Raw genomic sequence first — 21,797 nt, 5'->3', positions numbered from 1 at the left:
AAACCCAAATCCAAGCATTCACATCTCTGAGTACGGCCTTCTGTTTCTTCCATGAAGGGGACCCCGAAGCATTTGTTGCTAGAATGATGCAGACTGTAGTGGCCCCAGCCACCTGAGATTGGAACAGATGGGAAGGCCTGGCTGTGGGGAATTCGTCCTGGCCATTCCCTATTTGCAGCTCACCGAATCTGATAGTTATAAGTTCCCGTGGGTCATAGATGCCACCTATGCCCAGCACAAAGTTGGGAGCTTTACTACCTTCGGTGGTCCACCCTTGACCTCTGGGCCATTTTTTCTTTCACTTCCTTGCTGTTAAGATAACTAGACTGCAATGAGAAACTACTCTCTGCAGTGAACCCAGCTCTCTCTCTCTCTCTCTCTCTCTCTCTCTCTCTCTCTCTCTCTCTGCCTCAAGGTGCTACTTTGGGGCTAAGGTATCAGCGAGTCCTGGCTACTGCCAGGCTCAGGAAGCAAAATGTGTGATGGCCTGAGCAAAGCAGCTGGGGTCACTCAGATAGCTTTGTCCTGAGTTCTCCTGACAGGGTATATGGAACCCTAAGACAATATTGTTGGAGCCTTGCTGGGCCTGGTGTCCAGTGTCTCATTGTGTGGGGACTAAGCGAGACACTCTCCGGGCGCCCTGTAACTAGTTTGGAAGGATCGGGTCAAGTTGGAGACTCAGCGAGCGAGCGATCGCGCAGGATTCTGCTGTCAGCCGCTCGGGCCACGGCGGCCGCGCCCCCTCCGCCCCGGGCCGGGGAGGGGCCAGACGGGCGGGGCGGCACAGAGGACCGTGTGAAAATGAGGCCGGGGCTCGGGGGCGGGCGGGGCCGGGGGTGTCCGCGGGCGCAGAAGCCGGGAGCCCGCACACGCCTCCCCGCGCCGCTACCGCCGCCGGCTCTCCGCCGCTCCGCGCGCTGCGGCTGCCATGGGGGTCGCGGGCTGCGGTCGGCCTTCGGAGGCCCGGGCGCTGCTGCTGCTGCTACTGCTGCTGCTGCCGCCGCCGCTGCCGCTGCTGGCCTCTGCCGTCCCACCCGACCAGGGTCGCACCAACGGGCCGCCCGAGGGTGAGTGTGCAGCCGCAGGGCGCACCTGGCACGGCGCAGGGAAGGGACTCCTGAGTTCCCTTGCGTAGTCTCCGGATCCCGAGAGCCTTCACCCTAAGTCTCCGCCGTCGAAGGGGGCAGAGGCTTCTGCTCCGGGCTGTTGACCTTTCCCGCCCTGGTATCTATCATTTTTTCCAGGGTCTCTGAGAGTGCCTGCTGTCCAGATTGTCTCTGGCTGTCGCTGGATGGCTGAGGTCTGGGATCCACCTCCCCCTTGTGTAGATGGGGAAACTGAGCTCGTGACAATTTGGCCCCCTTTTTTCCTTTGGCGCTGATTAAGTTCTACCAGCTCCAGGATGAGCTGCGGAGACTTCTGTGGGCACGGAACTGTTACTGTGCCAAGACCTGGAGTGTCCCTAAGCCTCCAGATTTGGATCAGCCATGCATTAGAACTCTGCACAGTCTGCTTTGACTGGATTTAAAATTCTTTCAAAACTTGTTCATTTTTATCTTCATACCCAGGAGTGCTATCAACTCTGGAAATGTTTTGTCTATGGTGGGTTTGCAGGTTGAGAGAACTGGCAGGGTTGGGGCTGGGGCCTCTGGCATTCCTGGTCCGAGGGCTCAGGATGCTGTTTGCTTGAGACCAGGGAAACTTTCACTCCTGCATCCCAGACTCGGAAAGCTGAGAGACAGCTGTCTTGGCGGGCTTCTGGAACTTTCTAGCCAATGCTGCTCTTCATTCCTCTCCTTTAACAGCCAGTCTACTATATTCTTATATGCCAGGCACGATGCTGACTTGGCATCAAAAAGCTGGTTCAGTTGTTAGGGCACGGTGGAGAGACAGGTGACAATCCTGCATACTCTGTGCTCTGAAAGAGCTAAATACATGGGAGCCTGTGGTGGGAACATCTACCTGACATTAGGGGATCATGGCTCACTTCCAAGAGAAGTCACATCTGAACTGGGTCTTGGAGGCCAGTAAGGGTGGCCTCCTTACTTGGGTGATTCCACTTGGAACAGTCTGGAAATGGGCCTGGGCATGGTGTAGTTTATCCCAGGGGGGTCCTAGCAATATGGGGGTTGGAAGGGTAGAGTGGAGTGGCTTGTGGGAGGTGGAGAGAGAGAGAGACAGATCACTCACAGCTTGGATAGTGTACCAGGTGCTTGCTGTGTTCTTTTGCAGATGTGGATGAGTGTGCCCAAGGGCTGGATGACTGCCATGCTGATGCACTGTGTCAAAACACACCCACTTCCTACAAGTGCTCTTGTAAGCCTGGCTACCAAGGGGAAGGCAGGCAGTGTGAGGGTGAGTGACTTGGGCCGTGGGTAGGTAAGCAGCCACCTCCTTAGCTTTTGTAGCATGTACATGAGTGTCTAAATGACCACTCCTACCTTGAATTCTGTCACCTGCTCTTTGAAATGATTTTCAGACCCTCAAAGGGCTGGGACCTTAGGTTCTTTCCTGAATGATTACAGTTTTCTCTGCCTCCAAAAGGTCCTTTTGTGTGGCTCCTGGAAAAGGAAATGCAGGGCTTTGCTATCTTTTGATTCCGCTCACCAGGAGAGCCAGATAGAGCTTCAAGGACTCTGCCTCCCTGGAGACTAAGGACTGGAGTCCTGCTTTCTGTGGTCTCTGGAGGATCCATTCTGTCTGTGGTTTGGGGCTGACTGATATGGGGACCTGCTAGGCTTTAGAACTCTACCCAGGCACTGCCTTATTTGAGTGGCAGGTTCAGCCTGGAAAGATATGTGCAGAGGGAGATTTTAGTTCTTCTTCGGTGCTGCAGACCTGAGACCCTGAAGTCTGGACTCTGCCCACTAGAGATTAGTTCAGTGACCGAACTCAAGCTCAGAACTGAATGGAAACTGCTCTTACAGGAGGAAGCAGAATGTTAGCCCTGACAGGACTCTTCAGAGAACTTCGAATCATTTCCATTGCTCATTTCATGGATGAGGACACTGAAGACAGGAGACTTGGGGCCATAAACACATGATTAGTCTTTTAGTCTTTGGGTGAAAGTCGCATCTTCAGCCCTGCCCCAGATCCTGGTCTCTCTGGCTCACAGCCTGCAGCTGCCTCTCTGGCTGCACGTGTATAGAACGGAGGAGAGGTACTTGAACTCAGTTCTGATACTTCTCCGTACCTCTGGACCCAACCTTAGTGGGCATATTGGAGGACTCATTCATTCTGAGAGCTTTTAAACTCTTAAAAATTGAACTTATCTTCTGGTGGGAGTTGATCTGAACCCCTGCAGGAACAAAACCTACACAGTAAGTTAGGAAGTCTTGTCCAGGCACTTGGAAAACCTCACTCACTTCTTCAGGCAGGAGGACAAATGTAATCTAGGTCTATTTGGGTGGTGTTTGATGTCTTGATGTTTCAAGTGGTCCCGTCTTATAACATGGCCCCTGAGAGGTCCAGTTCTTGGTGCTGGACAGCACGTAACATCCAGAGGTACCTGGTGTGTGTGGTGAACACTCATTCTTGCATTTTGCTATTGTTCTTGTTTCGATTTGGAATTTTTTTGTTTTTCAAGACAGGGTCTCATACATGAGCAAAGCTGATCTTCTTGCCTCTGTCTTCCAAGTGCTGGGATTGGAGGTGACACCCAGCTATATTTTCTTTGTGTTCATTTGTTTGTATTTCGATTATGTGTTTGCATGTGTTTGTATGTAGGTCTGTGCATGTGAGGGTGGATGTTCTTGAGGACCAGAGGTGTCAGATCCCTCAGAGCTGGAGTCACAGGCAGTTGTTAAGCCCAACTCTGAATGCTGGGAGCTGAGCTCACATCTTTTTTCTTTTTTTCTTTTTTTTTTTTTTGCTTCTTTTTTTTTTTCCGGAGCTGGGGACCGAACCCAGGGCCTTGCGCTTCCTAGGCAAGCGCTCTACCACTGAGCTAAATCCCCAACCCCAAGCTCACATCTTTTTCAAGAGCGTTTTAACTGCCAGCCCCCTCTCTAGCCCCTATTTTTCTTTTACTTTAAACATTTGTGGTTTTTTTTCTCTTTAAGGGAACTTCTTATTTAGAAATACTTTCAGGCTAGAGATGCTGCAAAACCATGCAAAGCGCATGGGTGTTTGCCACTCATTTTAATATCAGCTTACAAAATGGTATATAGTCTCCAAACCAGGGAATTGACAACAGCACAGTGTCATTTAAAAACAACTGTAAGCACCATTCACATTTCATCAGATTGCCCCTGATGTTCTGTTTCTGCTCCAGAATTAACTCCAGGTCCTGACCCGACCTACACAGCCAGTGCCTGAGTCTCTTGTGTTTCCTCAGCCCTTAATCTGTCTTTGTCTCCAACATGGACTTTTTTTTTTTTTTTGGAGACAGGGTCTCTTGTAGCTCAGGCTGGTCTTGAACTTTCTCTGTAGCTGAGGAAAAAGATGCCATCAAACTCCTGATCACCCTGACTCCACCCCCGGAAGTGCTAGGATTACAGACATGTGATACCTTATCTGACCTGTGTGACACTGAGTCTCTCATGCTAGGCAGCTTTCAGCTGCCTGATGTGGCTGCACCGTTGCTGAGAACTGAACCTGAGTCCTTTGCAACAGCAGCAAGTGCTCTTAAGTACCAAAGCTGGGGTTGGGGATTTAGCTCAGTGGTAGAGCGCTTGCCTAGCAAGGCCCTGGGTTCGGTCCCCAGCTCCGGGGGGGGGGGGGGGAGTACCAAAGCTATCTCTTTGGTCCCAGCATCGACACTTTTGATGAACACCGTGATTTCATTTGCTTCATGTTAAGAGGCAAAGAATTGATAGAGGTTGGCATGGTGGCTGTGAAAAGGAGGATTGCTATGAGTTTGAGTCTAGCCTTGGCTATGCGCTGAATAGAAGACCAGCCAGAAGAGAATGTGTCTTCCCATGATATGGTTCGCTAACATTTCAGTAAGACTGTCACAGAGACACCATAGTGACTGTCCCAGTAAACCACATCAGTGATATATGATGTCACTATGCCCCATGCAGGTGACACTAACCTTGTTTAACCAGTTTAATACGGTGTCTGTCAGATGGGCAGTGGTGACGCATGCCTTTAATCACAGAACTGGGAGGCAGAGGAAGGAGCATCTCTCTGAGTTTGAGACCAGCCTGGTCTACAAAGTGAGCTCCAGAACAGCCAGGGCAACACAGAGAAACATTGTCTTGAAAAACAAAACAAAACAAAACAATGGTGACTGCTGGTTTCTCTACTGCAAAATCACTATTTCCTCCTCTTATTTACTTGGAAGCATATTTGGGAAAGGATACTTTTGAAATGTCAAGTCTTTGTTCATTGATTTTGGTGTCCAACCATGGATCTTGCCTATGGCAGCTGTAACTGTGGTATATACCCCCTTGAAACTTTGCATGGATCTCCCACGCACCTCTAAATTGTTTTGTTTTGTTTTTTTGAAGTAAGATATGTCTCTTCCTGCTCATTCATCCATTCCTATTTCACTGAATACTTTTGCATGTTGACTTTATATCATCATTTATTTTCAAACTGTTCTAGCTGCAGCAATTGGAAACTCCTCCTCACTGTTGCCTGGGTGTGTGTTTTAAAGATTTATTTATTTTACATATGTGAGTACACTGTCGCTCTCTTCAGACACACCAGAAGAGGGCATCGGATCCCATTACAGATGGTTGTGAGCCACCATGTGGTTGCTGGGAATTGAACTCAGGACCTCTGGAAGAGCAGTCAGTGTTCTTAACCGCCAAGTCATCTCCCCAGCCCCCACTGTTGCCTGTTTGACACCTCCCTTTTTGAGAATTTCTTAATATTTTATATTATAAGAACCTCCATACCTTTCTCATGTTTTCTGCTTACCCATGGAATCCACCACTCCCCACAATGGCTCTGGTTTCTTCAATGGAAAAGGATAAGGATTTATGGAACCCAGGACGTGTGTGTGTGGTGTCCTCAGGAGTGCCTGTTCCTAGGACTCATAGGTGCACAGAGCTGGGATGTCCTTGCACGTGTACTGTTGATTCGTTTCATCGTCTGCTTTTCTGAGACAAGTTCTCTCCTTCTCTGACTGCCCTGAAACTTGCTATGTAGACAAGGCTAGGCACAACCTTCCAGAGATCTACCTGTCTGCCTCCCGGGTGCTGCTGGGATTACAGGAGTGCACCATCATGCCTCACTTATTTGTTCTTTGTTTTATTCCTCTGAATCACATTCAAACTATGGGTAGCACTGATAGTTTGACTTCTGTGCTAGAACCAAGTCACTCTAGCCTTTCAGGTTTTTCCTCGAGCAGTGAGGAGTTCAGTTCTCACTGTTGTGCTGTATTTACCTTTGATCAACCTTAGTAGATACAGGACTTATTTACAGGATTACTGAGGCATGGCCTCGGGGGACCCCAGTTTTGCTAACCACAGAATTTATTACCTAGAGCACAACACGCAGCAGTGGGTGCTTTTATGACGTCCATTGCTTAGTTATGGATGTTAGGTTAGTGCTTATGGATGTGTTCTGGTTATGTTTTATTCATAATATACGTTGTTTCATTTGTGTCTCCCTTATTCCATCCCCTCTGCCCCTCCACCTCCTGACTATTTGTATTATGCACATAAACAAAACCTCACTCAAGAGTCAAACTGTACCAAACTGGTATCCTCACGCAGGCGTGGTGCTTTCTTGCCCCCCTCACCCTGCCCCATGACGCCTCTTTCTGTCCCTTTCCCCTCACACTAACTGTAGTTCTCTGCTTATTCTTCCTTTATGTCATATACGAATGAGCAACTAGGAGCCTGTTTTCTTCGTTAACGAACTTTCAGATGCATCAAGTACACACCATAAACGTCACCAATTTTGTATATACAAACCAAAGATTTGTGATAATTGTCTGAGTCATGCAGCCACACATACAGAGTTTCTAAACGTTTTGCTTTCTCAGAAATATACACTGTACACACTTCATTTCCAGCCCTCCCTCAGCAACAGCTGACCAGTAATCTACTTGTGATACCTTCGGCCCCAGCTGCAGCCGCCTGGCAATGCGGCCTTCCTGGATGCCTCGTGTGGATGAACTCCTGTGATCCAGGTTCCTTGTGTTTGGACTGTTTCTCTCAGAGTGCTGCTTAGGAAGTGTGCTATGCTGTAGTCTGTATCCTCACTTCCTCATTATCAGTGAATAAGTAGTCCATTGTACAGATATACCATGGCCTTTGTTTGTTCTTGAGACAGATTTGCTGCATGAACCAGGCTATCCTGAAACTCACCATGCAGCCCAGGCTGGCTTCAAGTTTGTGACCTCCTGCCTTTTTCTCCATTTATTGAAAATGGATTTTTTCTTACATAATTTATCCTGATTACAGTTTCCCCTCCCTCTACTCCTCCCAGTCCCTTTCCATCTCCCCTCCCATCTGGATCCGTTCCCTTTTTGTCTTTCATTAAAAAACAAACAGGCTTCTTAAGGGATAATAGTAAAATAAATAAAAATAAAACAAAAACTAACACGTTGGAATAGGACAAAACAAACAGAAGAAAAAGAGACCAAGAGAAGGCACAAGAAACAGATGTAGATACAGAGAGAGACCCACTCATTTACACACTCAGGAATCTCATAAAAACACAAACTGGCAGGGAGCGAGAGACAGAGAGACAGACAGAGACAGAGACAGAGAGGGGACAAAGTTAAAATAAAAAGGAGGGAGTGGGAAGCCCTGACAGGGTACGGGACCAAGAACCTCCACAGATGTCATGGAGCTCCTCCTCTGTTGCCGGCTGCTGCTGGGCGTGCAGTTCACCCTTCAGAGTAGTAGTTTGTTTTCCAACTGAGATTTCCTTGGAGAAATGTAAATTTTTGTTTGCAAGTGGTTATCAGTGGAAGATAGCTTCTGGGTTAAAGATGGGGCCTTGTGCCCACTTCTTTCAGCTCCAGGACCCCCTCTGATGCTGACCCTGTGCACGCTGCCCCCGTCTCTGAGTTCATGTGTCTCGGTCCTGCTGATTTAGAGGGCCTTACCTGGGTATCCTCTAACCTTTGTCTCTCTTTACCTCCTCCGCTGCTTGGGTCCCTGATCTCCAGGGCAGGGATTTGACGGAGACACCCTGTTTAGGACTGAGCGTCCTAAGGTCTCTCATGTTCCACATCATCCCTGCTCTGCATCTCTGTATTTCTTTCTGCACTCTTACTTCTGTTCCATGATCTCCTTATCCTTCCTTACTCTGCTGTCTTAATAAGAACGGCTTTATAGTAAGTTCCCCTGGATGTTTCCAAACTGTGTTATCCCTTCTGAGTCTTTTCATTCCCACATAAATTTTATGCATGTTGACATTTTGTAGCATGTGTGTGTTTAGATGTTGTCTTCAATTTAAAATCTTCTAGGCTTTCTTCTGCATTTGGATTCTTTTCAGTTAACAATATATTCTCTTAATTATTCCAAATCAGTTCATAGAGACTGTCTTCACTTTCTTTTAGAGCTACATAGTAATCCATCAAGTGACTCTACCATGACTTACTTGGGTTTTCTATTGCTGGGATTAAACTTCATGACCAAAGCACCTTGTGGAGGAAAGGGTTTATTTTACTCAGTTGCATATCACCGTTCATCATTGAAGAAAATCAGGGCAGGGACCTGGAGGCGGGGCTGAGGCAGAGGCCATGGAGGGTGCTGCTTGCAGGCTTGCTCTCCATGGCTTGCTCAGCCTGCTTTCTTATGGAACCCAGAACCTCCATTCCAGGCACCACCCACAATAGACTGGGCCCTCCCTCATCAATAGCAAACGGCTGGATCATATAGAGGCATTTTCTCAATTAAGTGTCCCTCCATTCAGATAACTAGTTTGTGTGTTAAGTTGACATAAGACCAGCCAGAACGTATCACATCCTCTAAACTGCTCTCCTAAATGTGGACTTCTAGGTTGCTTCTAGTGTTTTGTAATCTCAAACAATTCAACATTGAAGATTAGTGCTTGTTTATTTTTGTTTGGCTGATTTAAGAAGTGGGATGGCTGGCCAACGGGTAAACGCATACATAGATCTCTCAGAGAAATAGCACCTGCTGAGTTCACCTCTGTTTTGCTCCTCAGACATGGATGAATGTGACAATGCTCTCAATGGAGGCTGTGTCCACGACTGTTTAAACATCCCAGGCAACTATCGCTGCACCTGTTTTGATGGCTTCATGTTGGCTCATGACGGTCATAATTGTCTTGGTAAGAAAAAACATTTTCCTCTCCCCAACCTTCTACCAGCCTCTTTCCTTTTGAAAACTTACTCATAAAAGCAAAAAAGTAGAGACCCGGGGTACATTTTAGTCAGTAGAGTGCTTGCCCAGCATGCATTGCATCCCCAGCACTGCAAAACCATGGGGTGGTGCATATCTGTGATCCCAGCACTCAGGAGAGAGGTGGGAGGATCAATAATTTAAGATCATCCTTAGTCACAGAGCAAACTTGAGGCCAGTCTGGACTACATATCCTGTGTACATATATAAAAAAGACAAAAAAGTGATCCGAGGATCAGGGAAATGTGGGTTTTGGCCCCTTAGACATTACACTATATGACAGGAAACTGGATAGGTAAATTTACTGTAAGGAGATGGGCGGACATTGCCACTACTGCTTATTGATTTCTGACATGGACTCTTTCTGACCTTAGGTGTTCTGTTGATAGGATTCCAACTATCCTTAAATGCTGTCTTTACTCTTGCTTCAGATCTGGGTCACAGCCAGGTAGATCCTACACTCTTTTTTTTTTTTTTTTTTTGTAAGAAAGACAAAAGCTTTCTGCAGGCATCCTCCAGGACTTCCACAAGGCAGACATTTCAAGGGGCTCTACAGTCCCTGAAGCGAGGAAAGCAGACTGTTCCCCCAGTTCCTCGTGTGAGCACTAGGTCGGAAGCCAGGAGTCCTGCTGGATGGGGCTGGGGAGTCTGGGAGGATGCCGCACGCCAGGCAGGTGTTTTGCTCTGCTGAGCTCATGCTGTCAGCCTTCCCAGAGGACATTATGCTGATGAGCCTTTTTCTGTCTGACCTTTTGGCCAACCAGGGTCTGTCTCAGGAGACAGCTATTCAGATCTTCCTTTATAGAGTGATAGGAACAGTCACTTGATCAAATGCCTTGACGTCAGCCATAGAGGTGCCAGGAAGATGGCACAATTGGTAAAGTGACTGCTGTGCCAGTGTGAGGCCCTGGATTTGGATCCCAGCACCCATGTAAAAGCTGGGCATAGTGGTGCACACTTGCAATCCTGGCGTTGGGGAGGCAGCGTCAGGCAGGTCCCTGGAGCTCATTGGCCAGATGACCTAGCCCAGTTAATGAGCTTCAAGTCCAGTGACAGACCTTGACTAAAATGTAAGTTGTAAAGCACCTGAGGAAGACACTTCACGGTGAACTCTGACCTCATACGCATGCAGCATCACCTGAGCCCCTCCTCCCGAGTCTAAGCTGAATTTGTGTTCGAAAGTTGGGCTCTGGAGTAGGAAAGGAATTGAAAAAGGAGGAGGAAGAGGAGGAAGAAGAAGAGGAGGAAGAGGAGGGAGAAGAGGGAGCAGAGGAGGAAGAAGAGGAAGGTGATGAGGAAGAGGAGGAGGAGGATGTTTCCATTTGAGATTTAGCCCCAGGGGTTGGGGATTTAGCTCAGTGGTAGAGCGCTTGCCTAGCAAGCGCAAGGCCCTGGGTTCGGTCCCCAGCTCCAGAAAAAAAAAAAAAGAGAGATTTAGCCCTGATATTATATTTCAATATTATCTGGTGTGGGCCTTTTCTGTCTGAGCCCCCATAAGAGAGGTGTAAGCTGTGTGCGCTTCCAAATCTGCAGCCGTCAGTCAGATCTCATGGGTGGCTAGGGGAGTATAAACTCCCACTAAGCCTGCAGCACTTAAAAAGGATACATTTGAAAACAACCCTGAGAGCAGAAATAAATCACAGAGAATTCAAAAGTCAGGCAAGACTTTTGAATTTGTTGGACAGCATTCATTCTAGTGTTGTGGTTGTAGTTGATTTCCCTTTGATTTGCCAAAATTGTCATTTTGAGGGTTGATATCTGATGGCTGACCTGGTTCTTCTTGTGGGTGGGAGCTTCCTGAGAGCAGCAGGCTGAGCCATCCGAAGCCTAAGTACATCAGCCCAGGCAGAATGGGGCTTTCAGACCACAAGCATGCCCGTAACATTTCCAGGCCTAGAGTTTCGCCTTAGCCAATAACAAATGGCTCAGTAGAATGCCTTTGTTACCCACCTGGGGTTTCTTCATGGAGTCTGCCAAGCATCTGCTTTGTAGAGACTCCAAGCATCTACTGAGTAAGTATGCAAAGAAAAGGTTCCTTTAAAGGAAAGCAGTAGAGGGTTGGAGATATAGTTCAGTTGGTAGAACATATTTTAAAAATTTTTTTTATGTGCATTGGTGTTTTGTCTGCATGTATATCTGGGTGAGGGTGTCAAATCCCCTGGAACAAGATTTACAGCAGTTCTAAGTGCCACATGGGCACGGGGAATTGAACCCAAGTCCTCTGGAAAAACAGCCAGTGCTCTCAATTTCTGAGCCATCTCTCCAACCCATTGGTAGATGTTCAATTAGCCTGCACAGATCCCCGGGTTCAGTTCCTAGCACTCCATAAAGCATGTATAATGGCATATACCTGTGATGTCAGAATTCTGGAGGTCGAGCAGGAGGGTCAGGAGTTCAAGGTTACCTTTAGCTCCATAGAGAGTTTGAGGCCAACCTGGGCTACATGAGGCCCTGTCTTAAAGAAGAAAAGGAGGAGGAAGAAGAAAGTTATGAGGAAATACTGTTTACTTGGAAGAGTGGAACCAGCACACAGACAGACTTCTACACCCTCTGTGACAGAAAGCTCAGAGCCCAGATTTCTCTGGAGTGGCAGGTTCCTGTGTTCTCTGGGGTAACTCTTTCCCTGTGGCCAGCCTCCACTAAATACACGTTAGCTACAAATATACCAGCCATCATGTTCCAACACTAAGCCCCCCAGGGCCGTAGTCTGGGAAGCAAATCCACAGGAAATGAATGCAGCTCTTCCCCACAGCCCACCCACCTGGACTCAGTTCCCATTCATGGCGAGTTATATCACAACTATTTAGCTTGGTAAGAGAGGTTCCTCTGAGACGTTCAACAGACACCACTGCCTGAGCCTTACCCCAGCCCAATTACATCGATGTCTCTGGAGGATGTAGCCAGGGCATCTGGAGGTTGTCACAAGGCAGAGTCTGAGGATAGTCACTCGCTCCTGACCCACACTGGTCACGTGCACACACACTGTATTCATTCCATCCCATTGTGTCACCCAAGTTAATGACACATTGCCGAAAACTTGGGAAGAATACACAGTAGGTGACACGTGGGATGGGGTTGTTGTGACTCAGGAGAGCTGGCCTTCAGTCATGCCAGGGAGACAGCCTCTCCACTCACCGTGAGCCCTCACTGCACAGTGCCTGGGCCAGGTGTCCCAGTGCAGGCTCCTCTCCGGAGGAATGTGTTTCCTTCACCCTTTGGCACAGACAGGGCGAGTTTGTTAGGCTTCAGGGAATGGCTGCAGTCCCATCAGTTTAGGAGAACATTGCTCGGTAGTGTAGGAGGACCCTTGCCTGTAAGATCTGAAGCTTGAAACCAGATAACAGACATTTAAATGTGAGTTTTCTGGTTACAGATACACCCAGGAGTCAGTGATAGGCACATGAGATATTAGACCAGAGAAGTTCTTTCTTTTTTTAAAATCAGGTTTCTTCTCGAGTCTTTGTGATATCTGAGGTTCTGGGAGTTTTCTCCTCGGCTCTGGCTGTCTGCACTTCTTCTTTGTTGCTCACGAACTGCCCAGTGCTGTGCCGATCACTATTTTATACTATTATATTATGAGACAGGAATCTAGATCTGCCAGAAGTGCACAGTCTGATGGGGACCCATACAGAGTATTGAGAAGACGGGCTGGTAAGTGACCCAGGGCAGCTATGACAGGGTCTTAGGCTATCGTGGAAGGAAGGAAGGTTCCCTTAGGGCTGAGTTGCAGTAACAGGTCAGAGACTTCCTGCCTTTCTGACTGTGCCTTCCCGGGTTCTGGGGACTCCTGCTGACTTCTCTGCCTCTGTCATGGACCACAATTCTCCCCTTGGCTTGCACCTTTCTGCTCCTGTTCTTTGCCTTCTCACATTCCTGGCTTTGGTCCTCCTGTCTTCTGCAAGCAAATGGTGTTTGAAGCTGGGCTCAAGCCACTCCACAGTGTTCTCTATCCCTTCGCTCCCTCATGCCCACTGGGCCCTGCCTTACACTTCAGTCTGTTGGGATATCTCTTTCTACACTGGGAGCAAAACTGAGTCTCCATTCCTGCTTCTGAGATCAGCATCAGTCTTCACCATGTTTTTCTAGAGAGCCTCCTTCCTGTCCTTGAAGGAGCATTGGAACAGTGACACTCTCCCTGGGGCATCTTGTCTACCTAGCAGTTTTCTATGCCTGCCTCTCCAGCTTGTCCCAAGGACTATCTATCTGCCCTCTGTCTCGTCCCACAGCACTGGCCTGGGCTGTTTTGGGTACAGAGAGAGAGAGAAAGCCAGTCCCCAGGCTTTGCTTCTTTCTTGTGTGTCCTACTTCTGTCTTAGATTCCCCCAGAGAAGGGGCTTGATGTCTTCACCCCCCTGCAGTGAAATGGGAGCTTCTTAGCTTGCGATTTAAGACCCAGAAGCATTATGGCCTTAATCTATCTTGCTGAACGCATCTCCTGTGACTTCCATCCACGTCTCCCAGGCTCTAGCCAAACGGAATGACTCACTGCAATCCAATATTCTCCAGGCTTCCTTGCCATCTCTGTGCTAGGGGAGGGCTCTGGCCCTTCAGCCTGGAATCTCTGTTCTCCAGGTTTGTAACTGCAGGATCCTAAGGGCCCATCTCTTATCAGCTTTCCCCATAAAGGCCCCTGTGTTGATAGCACACAATCACATGCTACCTACCTTCTTTCTTCTGCCCCACCCTCCTCTTATCTTAGAATCCATTGTACATTGTCTTTGTCTCTCCTGCAGGCATTCTCAGGAAGCTAGGCATTATCTCACCCATCTGGCACTGTGCTTTAGAAATTCAAGGTGTTCCATAGCTTTTGTGTTTGTTCCCTGAGTCTGACTAGCTGATCCCTAGACTCATGGCCCCCTGGGGCTGGGCGAACCAACCATAGGCTCCTATGGCTCTGACTTGGAGAGTTTCTGTGGTACAGGGACAAGAAGGACCTTGTCTCCACTTAGCAGAAGACACTGAGCCGCCTGGCTGGGTTGGGCTTTGGAAATAGCCATGAAAGCCAATCTCGATCTCTCTCTCTCTCCAGATGTGGATGAATGCTTGGAGAACAATGGCGGCTGCCAGCACACCTGCACCAACGTCATGGGGAGCTATGAGTGTCGCTGCAAAGAAGGTTTCTTTCTAAGTGACAATCAGCACACTTGCATTCACCGCTCAGAAGGTACCTTAGTCGGTCGGAGGGTAGGGGGCGGAGTCTCATCAGAGTTCCCTCCCCCTTGAACACAGATGACTTTAGCTGGGAAGCAGAGTGTCTAGAAAATCTCGGAAGCTGGGGACAAGTCCCGAATGTGCTGCTAGAGCGTCGAGGCAAGCTCTGTTACCTTCGTAGTTGTCACCTAGCAACGTGGCAGGCTGTGGGATCTCTGAGGTCCTTGCAAACTTTCACACCCTCTGATCCTAATCTCTAAATAGAGTACATTTCACATCTCAGTACATGGCTCCAGAGAAATAAGGTGTGTGATTTGCCAAGTTTTTCAAAAAGATGCTGAAAACCGCAATACCAGTGCAAGCTTGCCCTTTGCTCTGGGCTGGGGGTGCGGGTGGGGGCGGGAGCTGGATCCTTCCTCCCAGACTAGCCTCTTGCAGCCTCAAGCCACTTCTGGCCCTTCGAGTTTTGCATTTCTTGGGCTCTTTGCTTCTAGGGCTCTGTGGGGGTTGGGGAAGGGGAGAGAACACCCTCTCTGGACTACTCGCTATGTTCTCACCCACTCTTATTTCTACTATTTTTTTTAAAGATTTATTTATTTATAAGTACACTGTAGCTGTCTTCAGACACACCAGAAGAGGGCATCAGATCTCATTACAGATGGTTGTGAGCCACCATATGGTTGCTGGGATTTTGAACTCAGGACCTTTGGAAGAGCAGCCAGTGCTCTTAACCACTGAGCCATCTCTCCAGCCCTATTTCTACTATTTTTAAATTCCTATGGCTTTGTCGGAGTCTTTGGAGGGAGAGGCATCAGGGCAAGTGGCAATCGGTTGTTTTTTTCACCAAATATCATCTTTTTATTTCTCTGCCTTTTCTTAAACCTAATAGTCTTATCTTAGTGGCTGTACTTCTCTGGTGTTGCCTCTTCCTGTCTTTAGATTTAAGAGTCAACTATGAGACAATTCATTCATTTTAGCATATGATGCCTGTGGATTCCCATATCCTAGGAGTGAAGCTATTAATCACAAACTTATACATTTATTATTTACCATGGCTTTAGTGGACACGTCAGGCATTTCTTCATGGAGGATGATTTTACCCTGTTTTCCAAGAATGGTGGATTAGGTTGCACTTGACGGGAATGCCTTGGTGTTGAGGAGCGGTGGGTTTGATAGCTGTGGTTTCCCCCGTCTATTCACTCTCAGTGCTCACGGGGTGGGGAGAGTCACAAACAATGGTTCTGATTTCTCATCTCATGTTAGGTGTGACCCTTACAGAGTAGTGGTGATTTTTCTTCCTGCTGGGGTCTCTAGGTTCTGGTGGCATTGGATGACGTTTCCTATGACAGAACTGGAGGTGGGAATCATTTAAGGAGCCAGGCAGAGAGTGACCTGAGTCTCAGGGTGTCTGTCCTTCCAGGGAAGTCACTCTGGCTTTCTCCTCTGGCGGCTTGCTGGTGAAGCCCTTGCCTCTGCACCCCCACATGGGCTCTGCAACTCACAGCAGCTTGGGCTTCTGGTCTCTTACTTATCTTGTGTTCCAGACCTCTGGCTCAGCCTTCTCTCCCCTCCTACAGGTTTCTCAGAGCTGAGGTAAATACGAGTTCTTTCTGCAAGCTGTATTAGAATTCTAACTCTTCCACAATTCAGACATTCTTGGATCCCCTGATGGGTACTTAACATGAATATAGATGTCTGGAACTAAAATCCAAATCCAAGGATTGTTATTGTGGTCTGGAAGTGCTGAGAATTTTCTGTTGCATTTCGGTTTGACTACTAGGCAAGTTCCTGCCAGTATGAGCCAGCAGGTTACAGCAGTTTGCAATGTCGACCCACTTCTACACTAGAATTTTAATTCTTCAACCAAATGACTTCTAAAATAAAAAAAGCCATTCCTAAGGACTTCCTCCTTCATGTGTACGGCAGCCTCTTGGAGACTGTATTTAAAGACTTTAAAATCCACCATGGAAGGTGGGGTGGGAGGAGCTGATGTCACAGTCTAGTATTTTCTATTGCTACTGTTTTAATAATTATTTACCAAGTGTTTTTCAACAAGGAGAACCAGTAGCTGAGTTGGATGGAAACTCAAGCTACTGAAATTTTTTTTTTGTTAAAAATGCTTAGAAAGCCCAGAGCTGTGTTAAAGAGAATGTGTGTTTTCACCCATGTAATGGAGGGGAAACCCCACCCTCAGTCTGCCTTTGTTCCCATTCAGGGGTGCTCGGGCTGTCGGAATGTGCGGTTCTCTTTTGTCTTGTCTGCTCTCAAGGTATTTAGACAGTGTACTGCTGCTCTGGCTGAGCTGCAGGCGACATCGGGATGACAAGAAGACTGGGCCTGCAGCAGCGCACATCTCCCGTTTTGTGAAATATTTCCCATTTGTTCTCAAGGATATCCTTATTTAAGTTTCCAGGGATACTAAAATGGAAGCCCAGCAAGGGAGCAAAAGTTTGGGGGCATTTCCAGGGCTTCTGAACATCTTCCCTTTTGGTGAACCCTTAGCGTTGGACATGGCTACCAGACCAGATCCTTGGGAAGTTAGGGCTCTCGCTGGCCTTCTTGGTTTGGATCAGACCCATCTGCTTCCTCTAGCTATGGCCTTGTTTTGAACTGGGGTACTCTGAAGGGCTTTGGGGGTGACCTCTTGAAAAGCCTCTGTATTTCCAGAGTTGTCTTGGTCCTCATCACCTCTTGCCGACTTCAGATCCAGTTTGCTCTGAGGGGACAACGTGGGCAGCTTCTCTGATGGCTTTTGGTTTTCTTATAAAATAATTCTTGTGTAAATGAACTGCTCAAGGGCAGCAAAAGTCACTTTGCAAATGCCTCAGGCACATAAACAGAGCGAATTATCCCCAGGTGAAGAGGAGCTGTTGGGGGGGGGGGGTATAGACTTTCTATGGGTTCCTACACTGTACCTCGAGCACTGTTATCAATTACCTGCAAGTATTGGCCTGCCTCAATTACTTCAAATGCTCCACTGACCCACAAGACAAACACAGGACTTGCTGGGCCTTTGGGGAGGAGAGGAGGACACTCCCTCCACGGGCAGCTCTCACCTCCTGTGCCTTTCCAATACTAGGGTGTGAATGACATCTTCATAAAGGATCAGCCAGAGCAGAGAGAGCTTTGTAGCAACTCAGTGCAAACGTCTTCCTGTGCTACTTGACAGCAGCCCTTGGCAGGGGCTGATGAATCCCAGCAGCTCAAAGCAGACTGTGTGTGTGTGGTGGTGGTGGTGGTGGTGGGGGCATACAGCTCAGAACTGTCAGATGAAAAACAAGGTGGTCTTTGGACAGACCCGAGAGAGTTAGAGGATGTCTTAACTGCTGTACTGCTTTTGAAGTAGAAACATCCTTTGTGGTAACTGTTCCCAGGACACACAGGCAGAGGGAGGAGACTCATCCTTTCTTTAAAGCCTATTGGCTATGGTTTTAGGGGCAGAATACAGAATGGTGCTCAGTCCCAGTAAAACGGAGTAAAACCTTCCAGGGCTCAAGTTTAAAACCCCTACTTCTAGAATTAGAAACTCTCATGGGCCCTCCAACCATTGAGAACCAAAGCCCCACTCTCAGAGATGTCTCAGTGCCTTAGCCAAGTAAGACATGCACACATCCTCACTAATGCAGCTCTGACTGAGAAGGCGTCGGACTGAGTAGATGCTTGGGTTTGGTACCCAGGCAGCAAGATTTCACCGAGCTGGTTTCCTGAGGAGGCAGGCTGCTAACACCTCCACAGGTAGTCCTTCTACTGTTGCACCAGCGTTTAGATCAGCGGTTCTCAACCTTTGGGTTGTGACCCCCTTTGACAAACCTCTACCTCCAAAAATATTTACAGTACTGTTCGTAACAATAGCAAAATTACAGCTATGAAGTAGCAAGGAAGATAATTTTATGGTCGGGGTCACCACAACGTGAGGAACGGTACTAAAAGGACACATGAGAAAGGCTGAGAGCTACTGATTTAGATGCTTGTTAAACCAGGAGGCATTCCAGCTACTGATGGACCCTTTTTCCTATCACCATTGTTAGGACCGATTGGGCCTAATAGGTGCTCAAGGAACGGCTGATATCATTTCGTGGCAGCTCCAGGAGCCCACATGCAGGAAGGTTCTCCCTCTTCCCTTTGATTCTTCTTGTGTTGTTGTATGATGCTGTCTGTGAGAGGTGTGATGCTCTGAGCATGCTCAGGGAGGGCCGAGAGACTAACTGAGGGTCCCTTGAGGGCCACTTGAGAGAAGCCTCTAGGAAGGTGCCTGCGTATTTATTCTTCATGAATGAATGGGAACAGATGGCAGACATAAAGATTCAGGTTCTGCTTTCTGGGATGGAGGCACTGCTTTGTTGGGAGGGCTCCTTTATTTTTTTATTTTTTTTGGTTCTATTTTTCGGAGCTGGGGACCGAACCCAGGGCCTTGCGCTTCCTAGGCAAGCGCTCTACCACTGAGCTAAAATCCCCAACCCCAATTTTTAAAAGATTATTTTATGTGTATCAGTGTTTTGCCTGCATGTGTGCCTGTGTACCACATGTGTGCCTGGTGCCCACAGAGGCCAGAAGATGATGCTGAATCTTCTGGAACTGAAGTTACAGATGGTTGTGAGCCATCATGTGGAAGCTGGGAATCAAACCCAGGTCCTCTGGAAGAGCAGCCAGGGCTTTCAACTGTTAAGCCATCTCTCCAGCCCCAACTCTTCTTCTTTAGAAAAATTCAAGGGATCCATCTCTTAGGTGACAAAAGAAATCTTTTATATTTCGGTTAATTGCTCCAGCCCTATCTATCTATCTATCTATCTATCTATCTATCTATCTATCTATCTATCCTTTCAAGGTAGGGTTTCTCCGTGTAGCCCTGGCTGTCCTAGAACTCACTCTGTAGAGCAGGCTGGCCTTGAACTCAGAGATCTGCCTGCCTCTGCCTCCTGAGTGCTAGGATTAAAAGTGTGCACTGCTCCTACCCAGTTTTTTATTTTCATTTTTGGAGCCCCAGCCTGATTTAGTGCACATTCTTTTTATGTGTTTATTGTGCATGTACACATAAGAGGACAATTTATCAGAATTGTTTCTCTCCTACCATGAAGGTTTTGGGCATAAAACTACCCACTGTGCTGTCTCACCAGTCAGATGTAGTCTTTAAAAATGTGCAGCTGGAGCCGGGCAATGATGGCACACGCCTTTAATCCTAGCACTTGGGTGGCAGAGGCAGGCAGATTTCTATAACTCTGAGGCCAGTCCAGTGTACGGAGTGAGTTCCAGCACAGCAAAGGCTACACAGAGAAACCCTGACTTGAAAAGCCAAAAAAGGAAAACAAGTGTAGGGTGGCACATGCCTGCAATCTCAGTATCTGGGAGGTGGAGGCAGGAGCATGACGAGTTCTAGGTAAGTCTGAAATACATAGGGAATTCAAGGCCAGCCTGGACTACAAAGCAAGACCCTGTCTCATAAAACAAAAGCAAGTACTATGGGGCCACTAGCGATCCAGACGGCAAGCCATGCCTTTGCCACTCACTGTCCATTCGTCTAGCTCCTTCCAGTCTGTCACTGGCTATATGCTACTGTTTTGCAGAGGGCCTGAGCTGTATGAACAAGGATCATGGCTGTGCTCACATCTGCAAAGAGGCCCCGAGAGGCAGCATTGCCTGTGAATGCAGGCCTGGTTTTGAACTGGCCAAAAACCAGAGAGACTGCATCTGTAAGTATGAACTGTCACTGGGCTGAGGTGAGGACAGCCTACACAGAGATCAGAAAAACAGCCATGGCCACGGCCACGGCGTGTGTCCTGGGGATTGAACTCAGTAACAGATGTCTTTACCCTGCTCTGTCTCACCAGACCAATGTCCTTTTTCTTCCTTCTTTCCTTCCTTCCTCTCTCTCTCTCTCTTTCTTTCTTCCTCTTCCTCGTCTTCTTTTTGCTTTTACTAAATGTTTTTAAGATGTCACTGCTTAAATGCTTTTGTTTAAAAAAATAACATTTGAAGAATTAAAAAAAAAAAAGCCACACTCCTGTGATCCCAGCACTTAGGGGGTAAAGGCAGGAGGATCAGGAGCTCAAGGGTCATCTTCGGATACTTGGTGATAGAATAAGTTGGAGGCCAACCTGGGCTATATGAGGTCCTATCTCAAAAGACCAAACAAACAAACAAAAACAACCAACCAAACAACCAAACAAACCCTCAAAAACCAAAAAAAGAGGGTGAGGAACATATCCCAGAATCACACAACCTAGCCAGCTCATTTTTTCTATATTCCCACTTAGTCATCGTGCAAATTAAACATTGTCAGTCTGTTCCAAACATGAAGTACTAGAGAATTTCTAGCGGTCCCGGCACAGCCTGGCTAACAGGCAGACTTCACCAGAGAGAGGGAAGGAACGGTCTAGAATCACACGGCGTGGGGGGCTTCCCTGCCCCAGCCTTCCCAGCTCCATCTCCCTGTATCACTCTGTTTAAGCCTTGTTACGGTTCTATATGGTTTACACCGAGACACTGTATACCCTGTATACATTGCATATCAATGGCAGCATCTGCTTGGAAGTCTTTTATCTCAAGAGTCAGGCATGCACTGGATGCTCAGATTCTTGCAGAGAAAAAGAGCCACCGCTTGGGGGACGTCTTTAATCTCAGTGCTCTGGAGTAGAAGCTGGTAGGTCTTGTGAGTTCAAGGTCAGCTAGGGTTACGTAGTTATGCAGGCCAGTTACATAGTGAGACCTTGTCTTTGAAAATAAAACAATTCGTTGGACACGAACCCAGCCCTGGTTGTGGAAACCTCAGCACTTTAAGCATTGATTCGTTTTGACCTCAGTGACCTGTAACCATGGAAATGGTGGGTGTCAGCACTCCTGTGAAGATACTGCAGAAGGCCCCGAGTGTAGCTGCCATCCACACTACAGGTTGCATGCTGATGGGAGAAGCTGCCTAGGTGAGCAATGTCTGCCTCAGCCTGCCCACTCCTACCCCAAACCCTCCTCTTAACCTTGACCCTCGAGAGTGCTTAGCCCTAGATGTGAGGGGTGGCTGATAGACAAGACTCCTTCCAATGTTACGGCGAGAATGGCCTGCTTTTCGGTTGGAGTCCCTCTCTCTTTAGAAAGCAATTCCTCTCCCCATGGACCGGGTGGTTCTGGAAGATGGTATTCTAAAGATCAGGATGATATATTCCAAAGGAGGAGGGTGAGAGAGCCTAGAGCTGACTGTGTATGACAGCACAGCAGCAGTTACAAAGTCTGCCTGTGTCTCGTGGCATAACCCTCGCTGGCTCTCTTGGAGTTCTTATCCTAAGCTGAGGCTCCTGCAAGCCAGCATCTTCTGGGGTTTCTGACCAGTACATTACACTCCAAAACCCTTGCCATCCTTAATGTTGATAAGGCTCTTCCGTC

At 47.8% G+C, this 21,797-nt stretch overlaps 1 protein-coding gene across 5 annotated transcripts in view; it reads left to right on the top strand.

Moving 5' to 3' along the window:
• The window catches only part of Scube2 (signal peptide, CUB domain and EGF like domain containing 2), a 76,462-nt gene that overhangs the window by 6,222 nt on the left and 48,443 nt on the right, over positions 1-21,797 (top strand). For 2 of the 5 annotated variants that reach the window (XM_006230006.5, XM_039094567.2), the window contains exons 1-6: positions 1-1,067; positions 2,233-2,355; positions 9,079-9,204; positions 14,305-14,439; positions 19,988-20,113; positions 21,224-21,340. The exon at positions 1-1,067 is cut by the window's left edge. In XM_006230006.5, the coding sequence (XP_006230068.1) occupies positions 929-1,067; positions 2,233-2,355; positions 9,079-9,204; positions 14,305-14,439; positions 19,988-20,113; positions 21,224-21,340 (766 nt within the window). In that variant the 5' untranslated portion in view covers positions 1-928. The remainder of the gene's footprint in view (positions 1,068-2,232; positions 2,356-9,078; positions 9,205-14,304; positions 14,440-19,987; positions 20,114-21,223; positions 21,341-21,797) is intronic. The other 3 variants (XM_063271300.1, XM_006230005.5, NM_001427604.1) reach the window with 2 other exon arrangements.

The sequence above is a fragment of the Rattus norvegicus genome, chromosome 1 (assembly GCF_036323735.1).
Source record: "Rattus norvegicus strain BN/NHsdMcwi chromosome 1, GRCr8, whole genome shotgun sequence".
NCBI classification, from domain to species: Eukaryota; Metazoa; Chordata; class Mammalia; order Rodentia; family Muridae; genus Rattus; species Rattus norvegicus.
This window is presented reverse-complemented; position numbering and strand designations above follow the sequence as displayed.